We start from the raw sequence: 22,967 nt of genomic DNA on the forward strand, positions 1-22,967 counted from the left end.
CCTATACTAAGCACTTTATACCAGAGTTATTATTTATTATTTAAATACCGTTGGAAAAAAAAAATCCAAACTAAAATCGCTTGGTGCTGGGCCGTTTTGTCCCTTTTTCGCTCCACCCGATCAATCAATCAATCCGCGGTATTTCCGGAGTGGTTCCCGTGCGCGGGGCAGCCCGCGGACAGCCGGAGTGGGCACAGTGGCTTCTCCCCTGGCCCTGTTCTGCTACCGGCGTCCCCCTCCTTCACCGAGCCGCGGAGGAGTCCGCGTCTTTGTACACAAATGTTTATTTCTCAAAGAAACCTCCCCTTATAACACAAGTAATGGAGTCTAAATCTTCGGAAAGGCGGATTCAAAATGCGATCCCTCCGGGACGGCACGTGGGCCTCGTGGGTCTTGGTCATCACTGGCATTAAACGGCTTAACATCGAAAACACGGACGGGGTGGGGGGGTGGGGTGGGAGTTGGGGGGGGAGGTTATTATCTTTTTTTTTTTTTTAGGAAAAAAAAAAAAAGCAACCACGCTCCCGGACCGCTGACTGTTCCTCTCCGCCTTGCCGGCCGGCCGCGTCGAGAGGGTTGTGACGCCCGCCTGAACGGAGGCGGGTGGGAGGTGGGGGGCTGGGGTGGGGTGGAGAGAGGGGGACCGGCGGGGTGTCGGGGGGAGCGGGTTACAAGATGTAATCGAGTTCGTAACGGATGTAGGTGTTCTTCTCGTCGTTGTAGATGCGGGGGTAGTGGGCGATGAGGGCGTCCTGGGAGCCGATGTAGATGGAGTTGTAGATCTTCCAGTAGACGTCCCGCACTTTCCGGGCTGGGTGGAAGAGGCCCTGGGGGGAACGGTTTGGGCCGTGAGGCGGGGTGGGGCGGGGGGCCCCCGCGGCCGTGCCCGGGCGACCCCCCGTTTCGGACCCACCGCCCCCCGGAAGCCGAGGCCATACTTCTTCATGCTGCTGCCCGGATTATCTTTGTCCAGAAACGCTCGGGGCATATTACTCCCCTCCTCAAAAATCTCCAGTGGCTCCCAATCAATCTGCGCATCAGGCAGAAACTCCTCCCCCTGGGCTTCCAGGCTGTCCATCCATCCGTCCATCCCCTGGCCCCCTCCTACCTCACCTCCCTTCTGACCTTCTCCAGCCCACCCCGCACCCTCCGCTCCTCCGCCACTAATCTCCTCCCCGTTAGGCCTCGCTCTCGCCTGTCCCGCCATCGACCCCCGGCCCCCGTCCTCCCCCGGGCCCGGAATGCCCCCAATCCCTCTGCCCATCCGCCAAGCTGGCTCTCTTCCTCCCTTCAAGGCCCTACTGAGAGCTCACCTCCTCCAGGAGGCCTTCCCAGACTGAGCCCCTTCCTTCCTCTCCCCCTCATCCCCCTCTCCATCCCCCCCATTTTACCTCCTTCCCTTCCCCACAGCACCTGTATATATGTATATATGTTCCCTTCCCCACAGCACCTGTATATATGTTTGTACAGATTCATTACTCTATTCGTTTATTTACTTATTTTACTTGTACATATCTATTCTATTTATTTTATTTTGTTAGTACGTTTGGTTCTGTTCTCTGTCTCCCCCTTTTAGACTGTGAGCCCACTGTTGGGTAGGGACTGTCTCTAAATGTTGCCAACTTGGACTTCCCAAGTGCTTAGTACAGTGCTCTGCACACAGTAAGCGCTCAATACGATTGATTGTTCCCTCCCAAGCGCTTAGTACAGTGCTCTGCATGCAGTATGACCCAAGGTCTCCCCCTGTAGACTGTGAGCTCGTTGTGGGCAGGGAATGGGTGTCTTTATTGTTCCCTCCCAAGCGCTTGGTACAGTGCTCTGCAAGCAGTATGACCCAAGGTCTCCCCCTCCAGACTGTGAGCTCGTTGTGGGCAGGGAATGGGTGTCTTTATTGTTCCCTCCCGAGCGCTTAGTACAGTGCTCTGCATGCACTATGACCCAAGGTCTGCCCCTCCAGACTGAGCTCTCATTGTGGGCAGGGAATGGGTGTCTTTATTGTTCCCTCCCAAGCGCTTAGTACAGTGCTCTGCATGCAGTATGACCCAAGGTCTCCCCCTCTAGACTGTGAGCTCGTTGTGGGCAAGGAATGGGTGTCTTTATTGTTCCCTCCCGAGCGCTTAGTACAGTGCTCTGCATGCACTATGACCCAAGGTCTGCCCCTCCAGACTGAGCTCTCATTGTGGGCAGGGAATGGGTGTCTTTATTGTTCCCTCCCAAGCGCTTAGTACAGTGCTCTGCATGCAGTATGACCCAAGGTCTCCCCCTCTAGACTGTGAGCTCGTTGTGGGTAGGGAATGGGTGTCTTTATTGATCCCTCCCAAGCGCTTAGTACAGTGCTCTGCATGCAGTATGACCCAAGGTCTCCCCCTCTAGACTGTGAGCTCATTGTGGGCAGGAAATGGGTGTCTTTACTGTTCCCTCCCAAGCGCTTAGTACAGTGCTCTGCATGCAGTATGACCCAAGGTCACCCCCTCTAGACTGTGAGCTCGTTGTGGGTAGGGAATGGGTGTCTTTTATTGTTCCCTCCCAAGCGCTTAGTACAGCGCTCTGCATGCAGTATGACCCAAGGTTTCCCCCTCTAGACTGTGAGCTCACTGTGGGCAGGGAATGGGTCTCTTTAGTGTTCTCCTGTCCTCTCCCTAGAGCTCAGTACGGTGCTCAGCCCACGGTAAGTGCTCAATAAATATGAACGACTGACCCCAGGGGGGAAGCCATCTCGTGGGGTGGACGGGCTCACCGGGAATCAGAGGACTAGCTAGCTGCTAACGTGAGGGGCACAGACAGAGCTGGCTACCGAGGTGGCCATCCAGGCTACCAGCGGGACCCTCTGATCAATCAATCAATCGTGTTTATTGAGCGCTTACTTGTGTGCAGAGCACTGTACTAAGCGCTTGGGAAGTACAAGTTGGCAACGTATAGAGACGGTCCCTACCCGACAGTGGGCTCACTCCGATGGCTAGAATCCGGGTCTAGGAGTCAGAAGGACCGGCCTTCTTACCCTGGTTCTGCCACTGAAGCAGTGTGGCTCAGTGGAAAGAGCCCGGGCTTTGGAGTCAGAGGTCATGGGTTCAAATCCCAGCTTTGCCACTTGTCAGCTGTTGACTTTGGGCAAGTCACTTAACTTCTCTAGGCCTCAGTTCCCTCATCTGTAAAATGGGGATTGACTGTGAGCCCCCCGTGGGACAACCTGTCACCTTGCATCCTCCCAGCGCTTAAAACAGTGCTTTGCACATAGTAAGCGCTTCATAAATGCCATCATCACTATTATTATTATTATTAAATACCGGCTCCGCCACTTGTCGGCTGTGTGACTTTGGGCAACTCACTTAACATCTCTAGGCCTCAGTTCCCTCATCTGTAAAATGGGGGTTAAGACCTGTGAGCCCCCCGTGGGACAACCTCATCATCCTGTCACCTCCCCAGCGCTTAGCACAGTGCTTCGCACACAGTAAGCGCTTAACAAATCCTATCACAATAAATCTTTCAGACTGTGAGCCCACTGCTGGGTGGGGACCGTCTCGCTATGTTGCCAACTTGGACTTCCCAAGCGCTTAGTACGGTGCTCTAAGCACGGTAAGCGCTCAATAAATACGATCGATGATGATGATGATGATTATTATTATTTGCCTGCTGGGTGCTTGGGCAAGTCTCTGTGCCGGGCCTTGATTCCCTCATCTGGACAACTGGGACCGCGAGCCCTCCGCGACGACTGCGGCCAGACTAGCCCGTAGTTTACCCTCTAACGTTTAGTCCGGTGCCGGGCACCTAGTGAGCGCCTAACCCACACCATCGAAACAACGCAGAGAGAGAGAGAGAGAGATGGAGATGGCCCGCCACCCGCCCCGCGGGCCCGTAGTAGCCGCCCCTCGGGCTGGACCTACCTGCAGGCAGTACTGCAGCATCCGGCAGGGTCCGATGGCCACGCGCAGGCCCTCGAGGGCCCCCATGACGGCCTGGATGACGTGCGGCGACGTCTCGAACACGTTGGGCCACACGTAGTTGAGCAGGTGGTTGAGGGAGTCCTCGCAGCCGAAGCCGTACACGCCCAGCGACATGTGCTGGACGACCGCGCTGGCCGTCTGACGGTGCACCAGGTCCCTGAGGGGCAGCGGGCGGCTCGGGTCGGCAAGGGAGGGCAACTTGGGCAACCCCCGCCCCGACGCCCTGCCCGGGGCCCGCCTCTGCACCGCGAGCACGTCGTGGGCAGCGATTGCCCCTCTCTACTGCTGCACTGTCCTTTCCCAAACGCTTAGTACAGTGCTCTGCACGCAGTAAGCTCTCCATCATCATCATCATCAATCGTAAATAAATACTAAATGAATAAATACATAATAAATAATACTATATGTTGCCAACTTGAACTTCCCAAGCGCTTAGTACAGTGCTCTGCACACAGTGAGCGCCCAATAAATACGACTGATGATGATGAAATACTTGAAAATTCCAGGAGAAGCAGCGTGACTCAGTGGAAAGAGCTCGGGGTTTGGAGTCGGAGGTCATGGGTTCTAATCCCGGCTCCGCCGATAGTCAGCTGGGTGACTTTGGTCAAGTCGCTTCACTTCTTGTGACTTCTTCACTTCTTGAGCCCCCCCGTGGGACAACCTGATCACCCTGTAACCTCCCCAGCGCTTAGAACGGTGTTTGGCACATAGTAATAATAATAATAATAATAGTAATGATGGCATTTATTAAGCGCTCACTATGTGCCAAGCACCGTTCTAAGCGCTGGGGAGGTTACCGGGTGATCAGTTTGTCCCACTGGGGGCTCACAGTCTTCATCCCCATTTTACAGATGAGGGAACTGAGGCATAGAAAAGTTAAGTGATTTGACCAAAGTCACACAGCTGACAATTGGTGGAGTGGGATTTGAACCCATGACCTCCGACTCCCAAGCCCAGGCTCTTTCCACTGAGCCACGCTGCTTCTCCAAGTAAGCGCTTAATAAATGCCATCATTATTAACAAATACGACTGAATGAATGTATATATGTTTGTACATATTTACTACTCTATTTATTTATTTTACTTGTACATATGTATTCTATTCTATTTTATTTTGTTAGTATGTTTGGTTTCGTTCTCTGTCTCCCCCTTTTAGACTGTGAGCCCACTGTTGGGTAGGGACCGTCTCTACATGTTGCCAATTTGTACTTCCCAAGCGCTTAGTACAGTGCTCTGCACATAGTAAGCGCTCAATAAATACGATTGATGATGATGATGATTACTCTATTTTACCTGTACATATCTATTCTATTTCATTTTGTTAGTACGTTTGGTTTTGTTCTCTGTCTCCCCCTTTTAGACTGTGAGCCCACTGTTGGGTAGGGACTGTCTCTAGATGTTGCCAATTTGTACTTCCCAAGCGCTTAGTACAGTGCTCTGCACATAGTAAGCGCTCAATAAATACGATTGATGATGATGATGATTACTCTATTTACTTTACTTGTACATATCTATTCTATTTTATTTTGTTAGTATGTTTGGTTTTGTTCTCTGTCTCCCCCTTTGAGACTGTGAGCCCACTGTTGGGTAGGGACTGTCTCTAGATGTTGCCAATTTGTACTTCCCAAGCGCTTAGTACAGTGCTCTGCACATAGTAAGCGCTCAATAAATACGATTGATGATGATGATGATTACTCTATTTTACCTGTACATATCTATTCTATTTCATTTTGTTAGTACGTTTGGTTTTGTTCTCTGTCTCCCCCTTTGAGACTGTGAGCCCACTGATGGGTAGGGACTGTCTCTAGATGTTGCCAATTTGTACTTCCCAAGCGCTTAGTACAGTGCTCTGCACATAGTAAGCGCTCAATAAATACGATTGATGATGATGATGATTACTCTATTTTACCTGTACATATATCTATTCTATTTCATTTTGTTAGTACGTTTGGTTTTGTTCTCTGTCTCCCCCTTTTAGACTGCGAGCCCACTGTTGGGTAGGGACCGTCTCTAGATGTTGCCAACTTGGACTTCCCAAGCGCTTAGTCCAGTGCTCTGCACACAGTAAGCGCTCAATAAATATGAATGAATGAATGAATCCATTAATAGAAATAAAACTACAGATATGAACATAAGGGAAGCAGCCGTGGCTCAGTGGAAAGATTGACTGATTGATTGATTGATTGAATGAATGAATGCCAGGCCACCAAGTGGCTCCTTGGCTGAGACCAAACTGGGGGGGGGACGGGAGAGACGACAAAAGACTCGCCACCTCTGAGCCTGGGGCGAGCGTTGGCCGGCCCATCCGGCGTGAAAGTGACCCTCGTTAGCTTCGGGGTCACTGGAGCCACACCGGGTCCGCACTGACCTGTCCATCAGGGCGTCCTCCAGCAACGGGGTGACGGCGTAGATGTAGTCCTTGCCCATCTCGCCGATGTACTCGAACAGGAAGGAGAGCGACTTGAGCACGCCGTTCTGGACGTTGAGCTCGGGGACGCGGTACTCGTTCATCAGGGCGGGCAGGACGGTGAACGGGGAGCACGTCTCGGCGACGATGGCGATGGCCACCGTGGTGCACACGCGGTTCTGCCGCTCCTGGACCTTCAGGTTGTTGAGGAGGGTGGCCAACACGTCGTGCGGCCTGGAAGGGCGGGAGGGGGGGGGTCAAACGCGGCCCTGCCTACCGGTGTGTCGCCCCGTCGGTCGGCCCATCGTATTTACTGAGCGCCTTCGGAGCGCAGGGCACCGGACTGAGCGCTCAGGAGAGTACGACACGACAGAACAGGCGCTTTCCCTGCCCGCAGAGAGCTTACAGTCTAGTCAGGGAGACAGCCGTCTCCCCCCTCTAGACCGTGAGCCCGCTGTTGGGTAGGGACCGTCTCTATATGTTGCCAACTTGCACTTCCCAAGCGCTCAATAAATACGACTAAATGAATGAATGAATGAATCCATTAATTAAAAAAAAAGCTACAGATATGAATATAAGGGAAGCAGCGTGGCTCAGTGGAAAGAGCCCGGGCTCGGGAGTCAGAGGTCACGGGTTCAAATCCCGGCTCCGCCACCTGTCTGCTGTGTGACCTTAGACAAGTCCCTTAACTTCTCTGTGGCTCAGCTGCCTCATCTGCCAAATGGGGATACAGGGTGACAACCCGATTACCTCGCATCTCCCCCAGCGCTTAGAACAGTGCTTGGTACGGAGCAAGCGCTTCACAGATACTATAATTTTTTTTTTATAAGGGCTGTGGGGCTGGGAAGGGAGATGAATTAAAGGAGCAAGTCAAGGTGACGCAGAGGGGAGAGAAGAGGAAAGGAGGGCTTAGTTGGGGAAGGCCTCTTGGAGGAGATGGGCCTTTGGTAATAATAATAATAATGGCATTTATTAAGTGCTTACTATGTGCAAAGCACTGTTCTAAGTGCTGGGGAGGTTACAAGGTGATCAGGTTGTCCCACGGGGGTTCACAATTTTAATCCCCATTTTACAGATGAGGTAACTGAGGCCCAGAGAAGTGAAGTGACTTGCCCGAAGTCACACAGCTGCCAATTGGCGGGGCCGGGATTTGAACCCTTGACCTCCGACTCCAAAGCCCGGGCTCTTCCCACTGAGCCACGCTGCTTCTGATAAGGGCTTGAAAGGTGGGGAGAGCGGGGGTCTGTCAGATATGAGGAGGGAGGGCGTTCCAGGCCAGGGGAAGGACGTGGGCGAGAGGGCGGCGACGAGATAGGGAAGCAGCGTGGCTCAGCGGAAAGAGCCCGGGGCTTTGGAGTCAGAGGTCAGGGGTTCAAATCCTGGCTCCTCCAATTATCACCTGTGTGACTTTGGGCAAGTCACTTTACTTCCCTGTGCCTCGGTGACCTCATCTGTAAAATGGGGATGAAGACTGCCCCCTCCATCCCCCCATCTTACCTCCTTCCCTTCCCCACAGCACCTGTATATATGTTTGTACATATTTATTACTCTATTTTACCTGTACATATCTATTCTACTTATTTTATTTTGTTAGTATGTTTGGTTTTGTTCTCTGTCTCCCCCTTTTAGACTGTGAGCCCGCTGTTGGGTAGGGACTGTCTCTAGATGTTGCCAACTTGGACTTCCCAAGCGCTTAGTACAGTGCTCTGCCCACAGTAAGCGCTCAATAAATACGACTGATTGATTGACAGAGGCCCAGGAAGAAGGTGGGCACTACAGGAGCGGAGTGTGGGGGCTGGGCTGGAGCAGGAGAGCAGCCAGGTGAGGTAGGAGGGGGCCAGGGGATTGATGGCTTTAATTGACATTTAACTGCTGTTCTCCCTCCCCCTTAGTCTGGGAGCCCGACATGGGACGGGAACCATGTCCGACCTGATTTACGGGTATCTACCCCAGCGCTTAGAGCAGTGCTAGACACATAGTAGGCACCTAAATACCAGAAAAGCAACACGGCACAGTGGAGAGAGCCCGGATCTGGGAGTTGGAAAGTCACGGGTTCTGTGGCTCAGTGGAAAGAGCCCAGGCTTTGGAGTCAGAGGTCATGGGCTCAAATCCCAGCTCCGCCAACGGTCAGCTGTGTGGCTTTGGGCAAGTCACTTAACTTCTCTGTGCCTCGGTTACCTCATCTGGAAAATGGGGGTGAAGACTGTGAGCCCCCCTTGGGACAACCTGGTCGCCTTGTAACCTCCCCGGAGCTTAGAACAGTGCTTGGCACATAGTAAGCACTTAATAAATGCCATTATTATTATTATTATTATCCCTGGCTCCCTCACTATATCATCATCATCATCAATCGCATTTACTGAGCGCTTACTGTGTGCAGAGCACCGTACTAAGCGCTTGGGAAGTACAGATTGGGCAAGTCACTTCGCTTCTCTGTGCCTCAGTGACCTCATCTGGAAAATGGGGATTGACTGTGAGCCCACCTTGGGACAACCTGATCAACCCGTAACCTCCCCAGAGCTTAGAACAGTGCTTGGCACATAGTAAGCACTTAATAAATGCCATTATTATTACTATCCCTGGCTCCCTCACTTCATCGTCATCATCGTATTTACTGAGCGCTTACTGTGTGCAGAGCACTGTACTAAGCGCTTGGGAAGTACAGATTGGGCAAGTCACTTCGCTTCTCTGTGCCTCAGTGACCTCATCTGGAAAACGGGCAGGAACACCGCGAGCCCCGTGAGGGACACCTGATTTGCTTGAATTCACGCCAGAGCTTAGGAAAGCACCCGGCACAAAGTAAGCGCTTTAACAAATACCATTATTATTAGGAGGAGGGGTAGCAACATTTAGAAGGTTATTAATAAAGGATGGGGGGGGGGACGACAGTGAGTCTTTGGGCACCAGCCAAGCCCCTAACCCGGAATCGGAACCCAGGTCCTTCTGGCAACCGGGCCCAGGCTCTAACCACTAGGAAACACCGCTCCTCTGGACTCCTGGGTTCCTTTGGCAAACGCCAAAATGTCCCAGGGGAGGGACAGGAGGGACAAGAGGTTGGTGGGGGGGAGACTGAGGCCGTCGCCCCGGTGATAGCAGCGTTGCTCTGTGGCCCCCGACGGCCGCGGCGTACTCACCCGATAGCTTTGGCGATGTACCCGAACGTGTTGACGGTGGCCCTCCGGATCGCCTTTTTATGCGCTTTCAACAGCTCCAACAGTTCGAAGCAGATTCGCATCCACTCCCTCGCAGACACGTACTCGGCCCCCCTGGGCACCGAAGGGCGGTCGAGTCAGAACACGCGCACACGCGCGTTGACGACCGATGGGGAAGAATCCGAAGGGGACGAAACCCGGCCTCGCCCCCCGTCGCCTCCGTTCCCACGGGGCGTCTCTGGGAAGCCCGGGAAAGGGGGTGGGAGAGGATGGGAGTCGTATGTCCGTCCGTCCACCACTCCCCGACCTCAGACCTCTACTTGTCCCGGGGGCTGGGTTCGGGTGAGGATGACGCTGCCGTGGGAGGGAGGGGCCGGGGTTTCCGCGCTACCCGGAGGGGGTCCGGCCCGCGGGCCCTCACCTGTCGGCGATGCGGCCGACGAGGTCGATGCAGTTCTCCTGGACTTTCTCGTGCCTGTTCTTCAGGATGGGGGTGAGCCGGGGCAGGAGGTCCTTGATCGGGGGGGTCATCTTGTGCATGCCTGGACGGGCGCACGATGCCGGTTAAAGGAGGGGGCCGACGGCCGGCAAGCCCGGCCCCCCAAGGGGGAGTGGGAGGTCGGGGGGCGACGGCGGGGATCACGCGTCCCAACCCGGAAAGCCACGTTCCTGGGGATCCCCGGTTGCAAATGTCTGCCTGCCCGCTATAGACTGTTCTATTGTTTTATTCTAATGACTTGACACCTGTCCACATGTTTTGTTTTGTCGTCTTCTCCCCTCTTCTAGACTGTGAGCCCGTTGTTGGGTAGGGGCCGTCTTTAGATGTTGCCGACTTGGACTTCCCAAGCGCTTAGGACAGTGCTCTGCACACGGTAAGCGCTCAATCAATACGACTGAATGAATGAATGTTCTCTCCCAAGCACTTAGTACCGTGCTAAGCGCTTAGGACAGTGCTCTGCACACAGTAAGCGCTCAATAAATACGACTGAATGAATACAGTATGAGAAGAAGCAGCGTGGCTCAATGGTGAGACTGTGAGCCCACTGTTGGGTAGGGACCGTCTCTATATGTTGCCAATTTGTACTTCCCAAGCGCTTAGTACAGTGCTCTGCACATAGTAAGCGCTCAATAAATACGATTGATGATGATGATGATGAAAGAGCATCGGCTTGGGAGTCAGAGGTCATGGGTTCAAATCCCGGCTCTGCCAATTGTCTTTGGCGGACTTTGTGTGACTTTGGGCAAGTCACTTCATTTCTCTGGGCCTCAGTGACCTCATCTGGAAAACGGGGATGAAGACTGTGAGCCCCACGGGGGACAGCAAGATTACCTTGTATCCTCCCCAGCACTTAGAACAGTGTTTGGCACATAGTAAGCGCTTAACAAATGCCATCATTATTATTACTATACAGTGCTCTGCATACAGAAAGCACCCAATAAACGCCATTGACTACCTTTTCCACCCCCTCGGACTGGAAGCTCATTGTGGGCAGGGAATGTGTCTGTTCTACTGTTCTGTTGTCCTCTCCCAAGAACAGTGCTTTGCACAAGGTAAGCGCTCAATAAACACAACTGAATGAATGACAATCAAATCGTGGGCAGGGTGAATATGTCTGTTCCACTGTTCTGTTGTCCTCTCCCAAGTGTTCAGCACAGTGCTTTGCCCAAAGTCACACAGCCGACAAGTGGCAGAGTCGGAATTCGAACCCACGACCTCTGACTCCAAAGCCCGGGCTCTTTCCACTGAGCCACGCTGCTTCTGTATATATATATGGCTGGACGCTCAATAAATACGATTGATGATGATGATGACTGCTTTCTCAAGAAGCTCAAAGTGTCTTGAAGCTTCTTGGGAAAGCATTATTTTAACTGTATATTTATATAAAGAGACAGATAGATAATATGATGATGATGGCATTTGTTAAGCGCTTACTATGTGCAGAGCACTGTTCTAAGAATGGCTGGACAGCGAATGGTGTGTGTTATTATCAGAACTTCACAGTAGTAGAGGGGAGTGAATCCTAGAAAGGTCAAATGTCTTCCTAGGAGCAGCATGGCTTAGGAGCAGCGTGGCTCAGTGGAAAAGAGCCCGGGCTTTGGAGTCAGAGGTCATGGGTTCGAATCCCGGCTCCGCCACATGTCTGCTGTGTGACCTTGGGCAAGTCACAACTTCTCTGAGCCTCAGTTACCTCATCTGTAAAATGGGGATTAAGACTGTGAGCCCCATGTGGGGCAACTTGGTCACCTTGTATCCACCCCCAGCGCTTAGAACAGTGCTCTGCACATAGTAAGCGCTTAACAAATGCCATCATCATCATCATCATTCCCTTAGGTCATGAAGGGAGTCACGGCCAAGCCAGACCTAAACTCTAGATATCCTGTTTCCCAGGCTGAGTCTCTATTCATTAACATGATTCCTCCCTTTATCATCCAGCCAGAATTGACTTTTCCAGCAAGTTCACGTCACAGAACAATGACGACATTGATAGATTTGTATATAGGTTTGCACATATTTATTACTCTACTTATTTATTTATTTATTTTGCTTGTGCATATCTATCCTATTTATTTTATTTTGTTAGTATGTTTGGTTTTGTTCTCCGTCTCCCCCTTTTAGACTGTGAGCCCACTGTTGGGTAGGGACTGTCCCTATATGTTGCCAATTTGTACTTCCCAAGCGCTTAGTACAGTGCTCTGCACATAGTAAGCGCTCAATAAATACGATTGATGATGATGATGATATATATGTTTGCACATATTTATTACTCTATTTATTTATTTATTTATTTAACTTGTACATATCTATTCTATTTTATTTTGTTAGTATGTTTGGTTTTGTTCTCTGTCTCCCCCTTTTAGACTGTGCGCCCGCTGTTGGGTAGGGGCTGTCTCTAGATGTTGCCAATTTGTACTTCCCAAGCGCTTAGTACAGTGCTCTGCACACAGTAAGCGCTCAATAAATACGATTGATGATGATGATGATCCAGCCAGAATTGACTTTTCCAGAAAGTTCACGTCACGGAACAATGACGACATTGGTAGATTTGTATGTATGTATATAGCTTTGTACATATTTATTACTCTATTTATTTATTTATTTATTTTACTTGTACGTATCTATTCTATTTATTTTATTTTGTTAGTATGTTTGGTTTTGTTCCCTGTCTCCCCCTTTTAGACTGTGAGCCCGCTGTTGGGTAGGGACTGTCTCTATGTGTTGCCGACTTGTACTTCCCAAGCGCTTAGTACAGTGCTCTGCACACAGTAAGCACTCAATAAATACGATTGATGATGATGATGATGATGATCCAGCCAGAATTGACTTTTCCAGAAAGTTCACGTCACGGAACAATGACGACATTGGTAGATCTGCATGTATGTATATAGCTTTGTACATATTTATTACTCTATTTATTTATTTTACTTGTACCTATCTATTCTATTTATTTTATTTTGTGAGTATGTTTGGTTTTGTTCTCCGTCTCCCCCTTTTAGACTGTGAGCCCGCTGTTGGGTAGGGGCCGTCTCTATATGTTGCCAATTTGTACTTCCCAAGCGCTTAGTCCAGTGCTCTGCACACAGTAAGCGCTCAATAAATACGATTGATGGTGATGATGATCCAGCCAGAATTGACTTTTCCAGAAAGTTCACGTCACGGAACAATGACGACATTGGTAGATCTGCATGTATGTATACAGCTTTGTACATATTTATTACTCTATTTATTTATTTTACTTGTACCTATCTATTCTATTTATTTTATTTCGTTAGTATGTTTGGTTTTGTTCTCCGTCTCCCCCTTTTAGACTGTGAGCCCGCTGTTGGGTAGGGACCGTCTCTATATGTTGCCAATTTGTACTTCCCAAGCGCTCAGTACGGTGCTCTGCACATAGTAAGCGCTCAATAAATACGACTGATGATGATGATTTGTGTTCTATTTTGCAAATACCTCAAACGCGACGGCATTAACCGCTACGAATGCTTCAGCGAGAATCCCTCCGGGGAGGACCTTACCGATGACGTTGACGATGGCCTTCAGGGCGCCGAGGATGCTGCCCAGCACCTCCGGGTATTCCTCGCCCAGGTATTCGTACAGCACCACGCCCAAGTGCCCCATCAGCTTCTCCTACGGAGGGACGAGAGCGCCTGTGTCCCGACCGGGCCCGCCCGGAGCCGACGGGCAGGGCGCCGGGATGGGGTGGGGGGAGGACGTACCTCTTGGCACGTCTTCATGACGACGGCCGTGCGGGAGATGAGGTCGGCGGCCTGCTGCCGGACTTTGGCCGACTTGTTGTTGAGCCGCCACAGGACAGTGCCACAGATCTGCGGCAGGTAGGGTTTGACGCGCTTGCCCAGGGCGTTGACCACCGTGCCGAACCCGTTCAGCATCACCGAGTCCTGGGGGAGGAAGCGCCGTCAGGGATGCCCGCCCTTCCTTCACCTTCCCCGGCCCCGTCGCACTTGAATAATTGTGGTACCCGTTAAGCGCTTACTAGATAATAACGACGGCATCTGTTCGGTGCTTACTACGTGCCAAGCACCGTCCTCTAAGCGCTGGGGGGGGATACAAGGTGATGGGGTTGTCATCATCATCATCAATCGCATTTATTGAGCGCTTACTATGTGCAGAGCACTGTACTAAGCGCTTGGGAAGTACAAACTGGCAACACATAGAGACAGTCCCTACCCAACAGTGGGCTTGTCCCACGGGGGGCTCACAGTCTTCATCCCCATTCTGCAGATGGGGGGGACTGAGGCACAGAGAAGTGAAGTGACTTGCCCAAACTCCCACAGCGGACAACTGGCGAGGCTTGGATTAGAACCCACGACCTCTGACTCCCAAGCATGTGCTCTTTCCATTGAGCCACGCTGCTTCAGTGTAATAATAATGATGGCACTTTTTAAGCGCTTACTCTGTGCAAAGCACTGCTCTAAGCGCTGAGGGGGATACAAGGTGATCACGTTGTCCCACGCGGGGCTCACAGTCTTAATCCCCATTTTGCAGGTGAGATAACTGAGGCACAGAGAAGTGACTTGCCCGAAGTCACACAGCTGACAATTGGCAGAGCTGTGATTTGAACCCATGACTTCTGGCTCCCGAGTCCATGTTCTTTCCACTGAGCCACGCTACACGCCGAGCACTGGGGCAGACACAAGGTAATCAGGTTGGACACGGTCCCTGTCCCACGTGCGGCGCACGGTCTTTATCCGCATTTTACAGATGAGGGAACTGAAGCCCAGAGAAGTGAAGGGACTGGCCCAAGGTCACACAGCAGACGTGGCAGAGATGGGATTAGAACCCAGGTCCTTCTGACCCCCAGGCCCGGGCTCTAGCCACTAAGCCACTGATTTATTTCTGTGAATATCTGTTTCCCCCCTAGACTGGAAGCTCGCTGTGGGCAGGGAGCCTGTCTGTTCTACTGCCCTCCCCCAAGCGCTTAGTCCAGTGCTCTCACACAGGAGGCGCTCAATAAATACAACTGGATGACTTCCCAACGGTTATATTTGAGTGCCTATTGTAATAATAATCAGGGTACCTATTCAGTGCTTACTGTGTGCCAGGCACTGTACTAAGCGCTGGGGTGGACACGGTCACTGTCCCACCTAGGGCTCACAGTCTCAATCATCATCAATCGTATTTATTGAGCGCTTACTATGTGCAGAGCACCGTACTAAGCGCTTGGGAAGTGCAAATTGGCAACATATAGAGACAGTCCCTACCCAACAGTGGGCTCACAGTCTAAATGAATGAGGGACCTGCGGCCCAGAGAAGTGAAGTGACTTGCCCACGGCCACACAGCAGCCAAGTAGCAGGGTCGGGATTAGAACCCATGACCTCCTGACTGCCGGGCACGGGCTCTAACCACTACCCCATGCTGCCTCCTGTGCTAAGCGCTTGGGAGAGAATGACCCGTTTCCCGGCCCGCGACGAGTTTCCCAGTCCAGATGGGGAACTTTTCTTCGGAAGGGGAGATTTCCCCCACCACCCCAAATCCCACACGAGACCTGTCGACTAGGTGGGCCACGAGGATTACGGGTAACCACCTAACGACTTCACGAAAAAGGGGAAACCACGGACCGTGCCCAGGGAAAGGTCGAGATGCGGGAATTTCAAGACCCTTGGCTGGCTTCCTTCCCCAAAGGCTCGGAAAGGGCTTCGGGACCCCCGGTTTGGCCCCGGCCGAGGGGGCGAACGCCTCGCGGTCCCGGGGTGACGGCGACCCCCCCCACCCCGCCTCACCTCCGTGGTCTGCTCCTGGAAGGCGTACAGGATCCCGTCGATGAGCTGCTCTTCCAGCTTGTGGTCGATGTCGGCGGCCCCCAGGTTCCCCATGATCTTCTCGATGGTCTCCATGACCATCTTCCGGTACTGCTCCGCCTCGTCCTTCAGGTCGTCCACGATCCGGGAGATGATCTCGGCCGCTCCCACTTTGTTGGCCAGCTCCACCGTGGTGTCCACCAGCTGGGGACGGAAACGCGGCCCGGTTCGCCCGGCCCCACTCGAGACCGCCGGAGGCCCGGGGGTAGACGGTGGCGGCCCCCTCCCACAACCCACCCGGATTTTTTAGCGCACGCTATAACGCGCGGCGGACAATCTTCCGTCTCGGACTTGGCCAACGTCCAAAGTCCGCGGGCGTCAACGCGGGCCCGAGGTCCGAGATCGAGGCCAAGGAACGGCTGCGGTCACACGGGTCCGGCTCCCCCCAGCCCCGCCCCGCAGCCCGCTCACCTGTCGGTAATTTCGCCGGTCCAAAGCCATTCTATGTTGCCAGAAGTGTTTGAAAAAAGGAGGGAGGATCTCGGTTTTAATATAATTGGCTTCGACGCCATCTGTTCCGCAGCACTGCTTCACCACCTAGACCCAGCAGAACGGAAGGATCAAGGACACGGGCCGGAGCGTCCCGGCGGTCGGCCGCTCCGACGTCCCCGCGGACTCGAGGGAACGCCCCGAAATCGCCGCCGGGATCCCGGGAGGGGAGGCGCGGCCGTTTCCCCTTTCGGTACCTTCAGCACGATTTTCTTCATTTCCTCGTCGGGGGACTGGAATTCTCGGATGAGGATGAGCATCACCTCCCGGGTGTAGTAGTTGGCGTACTCCGCGTCCATGAGGGGAATCAGGTACCCGATGGCCTTCAGGAAGGCAGCCAGGCCCTAGGTGAAGGTCGAGACAGAGAGAGGAGGAGCTGGCCTGAGTTGGAACTGGTGACGCCTGAGGCCAAGAAGAGGAGGCAGAGACAGACAGGGACAGAGGGACACACCACCCGAGTTTGGCCGTACCTTCCCCCGATGCTGGCGGATACCCTTCCACAGGGGCTTTAAGACCGAGTCGAAGGACTCGATGCCGTAAGGCGTGGCCGCCTCGGCCAGAGCCGCGATGGCCAGAGCGCTGATGGTCCGGACTTTCTGCTGCTCGTCCACGAGCCCTGGAGAGGAGAGCAGGCCGGGATTTAGAGGGAGGGATTTAGACGGGCGGCCCCCGGGGCCCGGATTCCACCGGCGGAGGGAGGGATGGACTAACTATCGGGAACTCGGGTCGAGCCTGGAGGTAAGCGCTTAGTACAGTGCTCTGCACACAGTAAGCGCTCAATAAATACGACTGATTGAGAAGACCACCGTCCGGCCTCGCTCCCGATACTACTTGCGAGTCACAGTTTCCTCTGACGGGATACAACGGAGCCAAGCCTCCGGTACGCTACCAACTGACTGTAATTTATTATACCTGTAATTTCTTTATTTCTATTACTGCCTCGCCCCCTCTAGACTGTAAGCTCATCATGGGCAGGGAACGTGTCTGCTTATTGTTCATTCAATCGTATTTACTGAGCGCTCACTGTGTGCACAGCACCGGACTAAGCGCTTGGAAAGTACAATTCGGTAACAGATACAGTCCCTACCCACTAATGGGCTCACAGTCTAGAAGGGGGGGAACAGACAACAAAACAAGTAGACAAGTGTCAATACCATCAAAATAGAGAAATAGAATTATAGATTTATTCATTCAATCATATTTACTGAGCACTTACTGTGTGCAGTGCACTTTACTAAGCGCTTATACACACCATTAATTAAATAGAGTAATAAATAAGTACAAATAGACCCAAGTGCTGTGGGGAGGGGAGGGGAAGGGGGGAAGGAAGAGGGAGGGAATGGGGGCAATGGGGAGGGGAGGAGAAGGAGAGGAAAAGGGGAGGGGGTTCAGCCTGGGAAGGCCTCCTGGAGGAGGTGAGCTCTCAGTAGGGTTTTGAGGGGTGGAAGAAATCTAGTTGGGTGGATTGTTCTAGTGTATTCTCCCAATCACTTAATACACTGCTCTGCACACAGTAAGCGTTCAATAAATGTGCCTGAATAATAATAATAATGGTATTTGTTAAGCGCTTACTATGTGCAAAGCACTCTTCCAAGCACTGGGGTAGATACAGGGCAATCAGGTTGTCCCACGTGGGGCTCACAGTCTTAATCCCCATTTTACAGATGAGGTCACTGAGGCCCAGAGAAGTGAAGCGACCTGCCCGAAGTCACACAGCTGGCCAATGGTGGAGCCAGGATTAGAACCCGTGACCTCTGAATCCCAAGCCCGGGCTCTTTCCACTGAGCCACGCTGCTTCTCTGAATGGATGGGTGATTGCCACCGAGAAACCAACGTGGCTTCTGCAGGCAAGGGGAAAAGCAGCAGGGCTGCGGGCGGCAAAGGGCCCCGGGTTCGCATCCCGGCTCTGCCCAGCAGCCCGCCCTGTGACCGTGAGCAAGCGACTTCGCTCGCCTGGGCCTCAGTTCCCTCATCTACAAAATGGGCATTAAGACTGTGAGCCCCATGGGGGGCAGGGACTGGGTCTAACCTTCTATCTAAACACACCTCGTACAGTGCTCTGAACGTAGTAAGTGCTCAATAAGTACCGTTGTTGGAGCTATCCCGGTGCTTAGTATTAATAATAACGATGGCATTTGTTAAGCCCTTACTATGTGGAAAGCACTGTTCCAAGCGCTGGGGGGGATACAAGGTGATCAGGTTGTCAATCAATCAATCAATCGTATTTATTGAGCGCTTACTGTGTGCACAGCACTGTACTAAACGCTTGGAAAGTACAAGTTGGCAACATATGGAGACAGTCCCTACCCAACAGTGGGCTCACAGTCTAAAAGGGGGAGAAAGAGAACAAAACCAAACACACTAACAAAATAAAATAAATAGAATAGATATGTACAAGTAAAATAAATAGAGTAATAAATATGTACAAACGTATATCCATATAAACAGGTGCTGTGGGGAAGGGAAGGAGGTAAGATGGGGGGGTGGAGAGGGGGACGAGGGGGAGGGGGAGGTTGTCCCACGTGAGGCTCAGTCTTCATCCCCATTTTCCAGATGAGGGAACTGAGGCCCAGAGAAGTGAAGTGACTTGCCCAAAGTCACCCAGCTGACAACTGGCGGAGTCAGGATTTGAACCCACGAGCTCTGACTTCAAAGCCCGGGCTCTTTCCACTGAGCCACGCAAATACCGACGTTATTATTATAACAGACGTATCCTAGCCTGAGCCCGTGACTCCGTAGGGATTGTCTCTATCTGTTGCCAAATTGGACTTTCCAAGCGCTTAGTCCAGTGCCTAGCGCATAGTAGGTGCTTAGAGAAGCAGTGTGGTTTTGTGGTTTTTCTAGACTGTGAGCCCGTTGTTGGGTAGGGACCGTCTCTATATGTTGCCGACTTGTCCGTCCCAAGCGCTTAGTCCAGTGCTCTGCACATAGTAAGCGCTCAATAAATACGATTGAATGAATGAATGGATAGACCATGGGCCCGGGAATCAGGACGACCCGGTTGTCCAACCCCGACTCTGTCACGTGTCTGCTGTGTGACAGCGGGCAAATCACTTCACGTCTCTGGGCCTCTGTAAAATGGGGATTAAGAGTGTGCGCCCAGATAATAATAATCATTTTGGTATTTGTTAAGCGCTTACTATGTGCCAAGCATTGTTCTAAGCACTGGATGGGACATGGATGGTCAGAGGGCCTTAGTACAAATGCTTAGGATAGTGCTTTGCACGCAGTAAACGCTGAGTAAATACGACAATAACAATGTACCACCTTATCATTAGAGAAGCAGCGTGGCTCAGTGGAAAGAGCCCGGGCTTTGGAGTCAGTGGTCATGGGTTCAAATCCCGGCTCCACCAATTGTCAGCTGTGTGACCTTGGGCAAGTCACCTAACTTCTCTGTGCCTCAGTTACCTCATCTGTAAAATGGGGATTGACTGTGAGCCCCCCGTGGGGCAACCTGATCACCTTGTATCCCCCCAGCGCTTAGAACAGTGCTTTGCACATAGTAAGCGCTTAATAAATGCCATCATTAGATTAGATTATCAATTTATATCTACCCCTCTGCTTAGAACAATGCTTGGCACATAGCAAGCGCTTAACAAGCGCTGCTTGGAGAAGCAGCGTGGCTCAGTGGAAAGAGCCCGGGCTTTGGAGGCAGAGGTCATGGGTTCAAATCCCGGCTCCGCCAGCTGTCAGCTGTGTGACTTTGGGCAAGTCACTTCATTTCTCTGGGCCTCAGTTCCCTCATCTGGAAAATGGGGATTAAGACTGTGAACGCCCCCGTGGGACAACCTCATCACCTTGTAACCTCCCCAGCGCTTAGAACGGTGCTTTGCACATAGTAAGCGCTTAATAAATGCCATTAAAAAAAAAAACAAGTATCATAGTTATTATTATTAACAAATGCTATCAAGAAAAAAGAAACCCAGTCCCGCTAAGAGTTGTTCAGGTCCACTGGAACTTGTACCGGCTCACGAAAAGAGGAGTTGGGCTAGAACTCACCGTGCTCGATAATCTCCACTAAACTCCGGAGATGAGGGAGGATGGCGCAGCCCATGAGGATGGCGATCTGCTGCACGATCTTGATGCCGGTGTGGCGGGCCTGCCACGATTTCTTGCTCTTGCACACGGCCTTCAGGAAGGGCAGCAGGGAAGGGATGCCCAGGGCGGACGCCACCACGGCGAAGGCCCGGGCCGTCGTGTTCCGGACGTACTCGTCCATGTTGTCGATGTCGGGGCGCATGGTGGAGATCATGGTGGCCAGCCCCGCGGCCTGGGAGGGCGAGGGAGGGGACCGTCAGCCGCGCCGGACCCCCACCCCGCCGGGGTTGAGAGGGAGCGCTGCGCTAAGCGCTTGGGACACCACAGAGTCGGTAGGCCCCGGCTCACGTCCGGACCCGGTGGGGGGTGGCGGATGTGCTCCTCCGCTCCTCCACCGCTAATCTCCTCACTGTACCTCGTTCTCGCCTGTCCCGCCGTCGACCCCCGGCCCACCTCATCCCCCGGGCCTGGAATGCCCTCCCTCTGCCCATCCGCCAAGCTAGCTCTCTTCCTCCCTTCAAGGCCCTGCTGAGAGCTCACCTCCTCCAAGAGGCCTTCCCAGACTGAGCCCCTTCTTTCCTCTCCCCCTCGTCCCCCTCTCCATCCCCCCGTCTTACCTCCTTCCCTTCCCCACAGCACCTGTATATATGTATATATGGTTGTACATATTTATTACTCTATTTATTTGTTTATTTATTTTACTTGTACATTTCTATCCTACTTATTTTATTTTGTTGGTATGTTTGGTTCTGTTCTCTGTCTCCCCCTTTTAGACTGTGAGCCCACTGTTGGGTAGGGACTGTCTCTATGTGATGCCAATTTGTACTTCCCAAGCGCTTAGTACAGTGCTCTGCACATAGTAAGCGCTCAATAAATACGACTGATTGATTGATTGATCCCCCGGGCCTGGAATGCCCCCAATCCCTCTGCCCCTCCGCCAAGCTAGCTCTCTTCCTCCCTTCAAGGCCCTGCTGAGAGCTCACCTCCTCCAGGAGGCCTTCCCAGACTGAGCCCCTTCCCTCCTCTCCCCCCTCGTCCCCCTCTCCATCCCCCCATCTTACCTCCTTCCCTTCCCCACAGCACCTGTATATATGTATATATGGTTGTACATATTTATTACTCTATTTATTTATTTATTTTACTTGTACATTTCTATCCTATTTATTTTATTTTGTTGGTATGTTTGGTTCTGTTCTCTGTCTCCCCCTTTTAGACTGTGAGCCCACTGTTGGGTAGGGACTGTCCCTATGTGTTGCCAATTTGTACTTCCCAAGCGCTTAGTACAGTGCTCTGCACATAGTAAGCGCTCAATAAATACGATTGATTGATTGATTGATTGATCCCCCGGGCCTGGAATGCCCCCAATCCCTCTGCCCCTCCGCCAAGCTAGCTCTCTTCCTCCCTTCAAGGCCCTGCTGAGAGCTCACCTCCTCCAGGAGGCCTTCCCACACTCAGCCCCTTCCCTCCTCTCCCCCTCGTCCCCCTCTCCATCCCCCCATCTTACCTCCTTCCCTTCCCCACAGCACCTGTATATATGTATATATGGTTGTACATATTTATTACTCTATTTATTTTACTTGTACATTTCTATCCTATTTATTTTATTTTGTTGGTATGTTTGGTTCTGTTCTCTGTCTCCCCCTTTTAGACTGTGAGCCCACTGTTGGGTAGGGACTGTCCCTATGTGTTGCCAATTTGTACTTCCCAAGCGCTTAGTACAGTGCTCTGCACATAGTAAGCGCTCAATAAATACGATTGATTGACTGATTGATTGACGTGGACGTGAGCGCTCTGGGGATGAGGAGGGTCGGGGGACGTCGAGGGCTCAGACGGAGCGGGGAGGAGGAGGACCGGACTCATGCTCTCCTCGGGTCGGCGGCGGGCACCGCCAGACCCGTCTCCCTCCTGGTCGGGGCAGGGCTCTTCTGGTGCCACGCGGGCGGTGGGATGGGGGCACGTGGTGTCCCCTCAGAGGGCCCCACCAGGGCCCCTCGGGATGGAGGCCCGGCCCCTGCCTCGCCCCCCGGGTACCAGGCCCCTACCAAGGGGCTACAGAAAGCAGCAGCGGGGCCTAATGGGTAGAGCTCCGGCCTAGGAGTCGAGGCCCGATTCTCATCCCCGGCTCTGCCGCTTTTCTGCCGTGGGACCTTGAAAAAGTCACTGCACTTCTCTGGGCCTGCAGTTCCCTCATCCGGAAAACGGGGATTAAGACTGTGAACCCCATTTGGGTCAGGGACTACGTCCAACCCGATTATCCTGGATCTATCCCACAGCTTAGGACGGGGCCTGGCACACAGGAAGCGCTTAAATACCATTCAGGGGAGTTGGGGGGGTGGAGTTGGGGGACGACAGACGATTCCCATCCCTGGAAGGGAAAGGTTTTCTTCTGAGGCGCTCTCCCCTCAAGCTGACTCAAAGGCCACCCCAAAACGACGTCTATTTTCCATTAACACTTTTCAAGTCTCTCCCAGCTCGCTTCACTGGGAAGCATCTTTGAAGTACCTTAGCCAAGTTGGAGATAATTTCTCTGCCTTCCACTCGAGCATAGTAATCTTCATCAATCAACAAGGGCTCGATGACCACGAGGATCTGACAGAGAAAGAAAGCGGATTAGTATTGGA

The 22,967-nt window shown here is 52.5% G+C and overlaps 1 protein-coding gene across 2 annotated transcripts in view; it reads right to left on the minus strand.

Annotated features, from left to right (window-relative positions):
* Positions 1 to 517: 517 nt before the first annotated feature.
* Positions 518 to 22,967, minus strand: part of SF3B1 (splicing factor 3b subunit 1) — a 57,602-nt gene continuing 35,152 nt past the window's right edge. For both annotated transcript variants that reach the window (XM_038748898.1, XM_038748899.1), the window contains 13 exons: positions 22,849 to 22,935; positions 20,308 to 20,578; positions 16,779 to 16,924; positions 16,506 to 16,652; positions 16,231 to 16,356; positions 15,742 to 15,963; positions 13,716 to 13,898; positions 13,515 to 13,626; positions 9,922 to 10,042; positions 9,483 to 9,614; positions 6,310 to 6,582; positions 3,882 to 4,098; positions 518 to 827 (listed from right to left, as the gene is read on the minus strand). In XM_038748898.1, coding sequence (XP_038604826.1) covers positions 669 to 827; positions 3,882 to 4,098; positions 6,310 to 6,582; positions 9,483 to 9,614; positions 9,922 to 10,042; positions 13,515 to 13,626; positions 13,716 to 13,898; positions 15,742 to 15,963; positions 16,231 to 16,356; positions 16,506 to 16,652; positions 16,779 to 16,924; positions 20,308 to 20,578; positions 22,849 to 22,935 — 2,196 coding nt within the window. In that variant the 3' untranslated portion in view covers positions 518 to 668. The remainder of the gene's footprint in view (positions 828 to 3,881; positions 4,099 to 6,309; positions 6,583 to 9,482; positions 9,615 to 9,921; positions 10,043 to 13,514; positions 13,627 to 13,715; positions 13,899 to 15,741; positions 15,964 to 16,230; positions 16,357 to 16,505; positions 16,653 to 16,778; positions 16,925 to 20,307; positions 20,579 to 22,848; positions 22,936 to 22,967) is intronic.

This window comes from Tachyglossus aculeatus, chromosome 7 (genome assembly GCF_015852505.1).
Source record: "Tachyglossus aculeatus isolate mTacAcu1 chromosome 7, mTacAcu1.pri, whole genome shotgun sequence".
In the NCBI taxonomy this organism is placed as follows: Eukaryota; Metazoa; Chordata; class Mammalia; order Monotremata; family Tachyglossidae; genus Tachyglossus; species Tachyglossus aculeatus.